The sequence below is a fragment of the Salmo trutta genome, chromosome 17 (genome assembly GCF_901001165.1).
Source record: "Salmo trutta chromosome 17, fSalTru1.1, whole genome shotgun sequence".
Taxonomy (NCBI): Eukaryota; Metazoa; Chordata; class Actinopteri; order Salmoniformes; family Salmonidae; genus Salmo; species Salmo trutta.
In genome coordinates this window covers 12,392,822-12,398,785 of record NC_042973.1, presented here as the reverse complement: position 1 = coordinate 12,398,785, position 5,964 = coordinate 12,392,822, and the positions used below count along the sequence as shown (strand labels likewise).

The window sequence follows — 5,964 nt, the reverse complement described above, 5'->3', positions numbered from 1 at the left end:
CTGGCTGTATCAGTGGAATGGTATGAAATACATCGAGAGCATCCTGACCGGTTGTATCACCGCCTGGTATGGAAACTGCTCGGCATCTGACGGTAAGGCTCTACAGAGGGTAATGCATATGGCCCAGTACATCACTGGGGCCAAGCTTCCTGCCATTCAGGCCCTATATACTAGGAGGTGTCAGATGACAGGCCAAAATAATTGTCACAGACTCCAGTCACCTAAGTCATAGACTGTTCTCTCTGCTACTGCACGTCAAGCGGTACCGGAGCACCAAGTCTAGGTCCAAAAGGCTCCTCAACAGCTTCTACCCCCAAGCCATAAGACTGCTGAACAATTAATCAAATGGCCACCCGGACAATTTTTATTTTATTTTTAAGCATTGGTCTCAGAGCATTTCGTGTTATATTATATGTAAAATCAGACACTATGATATGTTACGAACTACAAATCGTATTAAATGTTACGAATTTGCAAAACGTAAAATATGATACGAATTTGCAAAACATGATATCTTACGAATTCTAGCTGGTTAACGTTAGCTAAGCTGGGGTTTAGGTTATGATTACTTTTAGGAGTTAAGTTAAAAGGTTGGGGAAAGGGTTAGCTAAAATAGTTAATGTTAGGGCTAGGCGATGAGAGGGTTAGCTAAAAGGATTAGGGGAAAGGTTAGCTAAAAAAAATTAAGTAGTTGAAAAGGTGCTAATTAGCTAAAATTTGAACTCGCAACCTTTGGGTAGCTAGACATTCGCGTTATATTGAAGTGGATTAAACAAGTGACATCAATAAGGGATCATAGCTTTCACCTGCATTCACCTGGTCAGTCTATGTCATGGAAAGAGCAGGTGTTCTTAATGTTTTTACACTCAGTTTATGTACAAATGTGTTGGACGTGCGCTGACAATGACATTGTTATTGTCTAATGCTGACTATTCTAACTATTTGCTGTATAATCAAATACAAACAATTTATGAATGAAAAAAAAACATGCTACTAATCACAATAGCAAGTAAATCAATGTTAGTAGACAATAGTTAATCAGGTGTCAAGGCATGGGAATGTTTCCTGGGGAGGGCCAATGCTTGTTATCACTTTAGTGTTGTTTTGCACATTTAGCCACATCGATCTTAGGTTTAAGCAAATTTTGTAACGTTTTGAGCAGTGGTGTAAAGTACTTAAGTAAAAATACTTTTAAGTACTACTTAAATAGTTTTGGGGGTATCTGTACTTCACTTTACTATTTATATTTTTGACAACTTTTACTCCACTACATTCCTAAAGAAAATAATGTACTTGTTACTCCTTACATTTTCCCTGACACCCAAAAGTACTCGTTACATTTTGAATGCTTAGCAGGACAGGAAAATTGTCCAATTCGCGCACTTATCAAGCGAACATCCCTGATCATCCCTACTGCCTCTGATCTGGCAGACTCACTAAACACAAATGCTTCGTTTGTAAATTAAGTCTGCGTGCTGAACTGTGACCCTGGCTATCCGTAAAATTAAAAAACAAGAAAATCGTGTTGTCTGGTTTGCTTAATATAAGACATTTTAAATTATTTATACTTTTACTTTTGATGCTTAAGTACATTTAAAACCAAATACTTTTAGACTTTTACTCAAGTAGTATTTTACTGGGTGACTTTTACTTTTACTTTAGTCATTTTATTTTAAGGTATCTTTACTTTTACTCAAATATGAAAATTGGGTACTTTGGTTTTGAGTTTAAAACATGTTAAAATGATTCAAACGTAGGCCAATGCTATGTTTATGTGTAGGTCCATCCACATAATTATATATAGAACAGTACTGTAATGTTTCTCTATTGACTTAAAATAAATACTTTTTTGTAACAGTGTCGTTTTTTTGTGTCCAAGATTTGTTAAATAAATGGCGTTAATTAATTGTCTTCGTATCTGTGTCCTCTATCTATATCTCTATATCCTCTATTCTCACATTTCTAATGACACTCAGACATATCCGACAATTGTAGGGACTAAATGTACTATATTTTTAATTGGTTTCTAAATGGATTATGTAAAGATTCGAATAACCCCCTTCATCTCTGGTTTATGTCTGTAGTCCATGCTGGACAGGCGCGTGCGCATTGTGTGCAATGATTTCCAACAAGCAACTCCATTGGCTAAGAATTTGGAAACGTGATTGACGTATTACTCTCACGCAGTCTTGTAGTCCGGAATGCTTCTTCGTTTACAGTAGGTTGGAGTCTCTGTTACAACTGTAACGTTATTAACCCTCTAACAACATCAACTGACTCATAGACAAATGCCGTGTGTCTGTGTAGATTAGGGTACAAAATAATTTGAGGTACCTTGCTATAACAAGATTGTTAGTCCATTTGTGGGACACAATGTCGTCTTCCGTTCCTTTTCACACACAGCTCACCTCCATTATGGAGGTCTTGATGAACGCGGCCGTGTCAGAAATATGCGAACTTGTGGACGATGGATACGCCGTTTTACACTTGGAAATATCTCGAAGTCAAAAAGAAAATGACGTTTTGAGGGAGAGGTTACAGATAATGGAGACGCGTAATGCGCATGGACATGGAAAGAAGTCAGTAGGCCTAGCTAACGAGCGCTCCATCAGAAATAACCTCCCAGTGAGACCAGTCCTCAACTTGGGTAACTTTTGTTTACAATTGCAGGGATTTAACCAATGTTTTTGATACCACCACTATTTTACTAGCCACCGTAGACAATTCTATAGTTTTCATGTGTTTTCTCCTCATTTCTGTTGTGCCAGGTCCGTTTATAACTCATTTTTGTGTATTTAGAGACTGGTGAAAATCGATATAACGAGAGTCCCATGGGGAAAGAGTTGAACCACCTTTGCAGCGATGAGGAGCATTCAAGCAAAGAAAATGAAGATTCTGTAAAACAGTCTTGTGCTGTAATGAAGGTAGATGACTAATAATGTGACAAAATGTCAAATATCTCTTACAGGAGAATGTTAACTACGGTTTCAGGCACCCTAGTTGAAAATGCAGTACTGGTATGATAGTCTAGGACAGGGATACTCAAGTACTATTTGAGAAGGTACGGTCACACACATTTCCTAGTTGGTTAAGATCCGATTGGATAATGTAACAAATCCTCACCTAGCAACCCATGTAACCCCAAACTGTTCACACCCTCTTGTTTGCGGAGAGAAAATTTAGATTTTTTTTTTAAGCAGATTTCACACAATTCTGCACATTTTGCATGGGGCAGAGATTTTTTTGTTACTGTTTTAAAGCGAATTTCCTGCAATTCTACGCATTCTCCCATTTATTATGTATGTTTATATGATACCAGGGGTCGAAGCCCCAACCTTGTATTTAATTTTTGCGGAACCCGCGGTCCGAATTGACCGCGTTCTGGGTACGGGTCCGGTCCGCAGTCCACCAGTTGAGTATGGGAGGTCTAGGAGTTCTTCTCAATGGATTATTACATTATTACTTTCTTTACTTAATTGGAGTGACATGATCTTCTTGATATGTTATTGACATTTGTTTTTACTGGCATTGGTCATAAAAAAGTGTATATTCAATACATACAACAATACAGACCATAGTTACATAATGATCTATGAGACGTCATATTATTGAAAACTTTTAAGAAAGGATGAATCTGGTTCCCTTACAGTCTATGGTGAAGGAGATGCGTAAGCCTGGGTGCATCCAAATCAAAGAGGAAAGACTGGAGGGCACCATAAGCCTACAGAATTACCCAATGATAAAAGGGGAGAGTAAGTGGAATGGAAGCCTATAATAAAATGTAAAATGCCAGTCATATGGAATGGAATTATCTATGCTAGAAAATACCAACCCCATCTTAGAATGATTTCTCCAAAATTCAAGGAAAGGCAATTATACACTACGATTCACTGTTCAGTTATATTTAATAATTTTTTTCCTCTCTATAGGCAGTGTTGAATCAGGTGCTGATGAAGACAAAAGAGATGTGATTGGGCACACTCAGACCGACAGTCTCTTTGAGGACTATGATTCTCACATCAACGCAGACCAAGAAAGCGAGAGCACTTTCCAGAAGCTTCAGCATATGAACGTTGCACACCACGTACAGAGGCAGGGATACTCAGGCTTGTGGACACCAAGAAGCACTGAAACCGATTCTGAGGATCCAGCTTGCTCTTATGCTGCGGAAATGAGCCCCACTCGTGTCACAGCTCACACAAAGCAACAACGACAGACTTCCGTGGCTGAGGAAACTTTGTTCGCTGTTGAATCTCACAATGTGAAACCAGAGGCTGCAATGCTTGATTCTGGACCCTATGAAGAAAAATATCAATCTAGCAGTAATGATAATTATTATGATAATGACAGCAGTAATGATTTGCATCCGCAAAACAGCATCTCTTCCGAGGCTAGTGAAAACTTTGGAAATATTTTCTCTAACAGTCAAGAAAATATGAGAGAGAACACAGCAAGGTCAAAGGTGGGCATAGTCCAACGCTACATGGCAGGACATACAATTCAGCACAGGGTTGGCAAGCGAGAAAAACGGTTTGTTTGTGGCTTCTGCAGAAAAAGTTTCACTTGTCCAAAGTATCTTCAGTCTCACCAGCGGGTTCACACAGGAGAGAAACCCTTCAGCTGTTCTCAGTGTGGGAAGAGGTTCGGCCAAGCTGGTTATCTGAAGAAACATCAGAACGTCCACACGGGAGAGAAACCATTTGTTTGCCCACTGTGTGGAAAGCGGTTTGCGGACTCTAGTAATCTGATCAGACACAAGAGTGTTCACACAGGAGAAAGACCCTTCATCTGCATACAGTGTGGGGAGAGGTTTGCTGCAAAAGACAACCTTAGAATTCACCTAGAGAGAAACCATTCTGGTTGCTCAAGTGCTGGAGATGTTATGTCACCGAGTATACCATGAACACGATTAGTCATGAATAATTCTGTATTTTAACATTTTTGACTGAACTCGTTTTGTCTGTGGGCTATTTGACATTTACAGTTGAGGATTAGTTTTGTAACAAAATGAATGGAATTATAAAACAAATAATTTTTAATGTGTGCCTCCATTAATATTCATATTTTAAAAGTGCTGCAAGCAATATATGAAAGGTGCAATAAACTTTTTTCAGAATTGCCCTTGAAAATGTATGTTTTTGTGAAGTAAACAATTTGAAGAATAAGGCCGTGACCTCTGCAATTTCCCTGCAAATAAAAGTCCTGCAAATGAAGACGGTAATTTTTTTACATTTAAAAATATATATATTTTTACAAATGGTCGAAATTTGTAAGACTTAGAATTTTGTTTAACAATATTAAAAAAAAGGAAAAAGCGGCCATCAGCAGTAGAAACGATAACAAAGCAGACTGTCCTTGATTCAGTAAAAACCTGAGGGATGCGGCACTCAGGTTATACATATGTAACCACTCTCAAATTCATAGACAGAACTATGGATGACTGACCATCCATGATATCAAAATTATAGTTTGAACCATGTTTTGAGGCTATATTGTTCACATTTTCTACGTTTACAAACATTGGAGTAAAACAAGCTTATATTTTGGGTTCTGATGGGGTATGACAGTTGAACAAAGCTCATGAAGCATTTATAAGTTAAATTCTTCAAGAATCAATGAATACATATTTTTTATAAGTCCAAAAATGGATGTAACAACTGCTGATTGCCCCTTTATAACACAAATCATATTATAGCATTGATAATATTGTTAACAGCATTAAAAGTAGTGATTACTAGATCGTGATTATGGTAATAACAGTAATACAAATAAAACATAATGCTACTCTTAATAGTAATAACAATATTATTAATCATATAATTATAAACTTTAGAAAACACATTTTAAACACATTGTTATTTAGCCCATTTGTATTGCTCGATGTCCAGTGCATTTTTCATTGTGGGACATGCATATTGCACAGTACATAATTGCTTGTATGTTGTGTCGCAGCAAAAGGGAGTC

The 5,964-nt window shown here is 37.6% G+C and overlaps 1 protein-coding gene across 1 annotated transcript; it reads left to right on the top strand.

The window, feature by feature from the left end:
- The first annotated feature begins 2,185 nt into the window (after positions 1-2,185).
- Positions 2,186-5,209, top strand: LOC115151601 (zinc finger protein 287). Its single transcript, XM_029695666.1, has 4 exons — positions 2,186-2,647; positions 2,800-2,924; positions 3,650-3,752; positions 3,930-5,209. Exons 1-4 carry the CDS (start codon positions 2,374-2,376, stop codon positions 4,901-4,903), a joined length of 1,476 nt encoding a protein of 491 aa, XP_029551526.1. The 5' UTR covers positions 2,186-2,373; the 3' UTR covers positions 4,904-5,209.
- Positions 5,210-5,964: the final 755 nt, after the last annotated feature.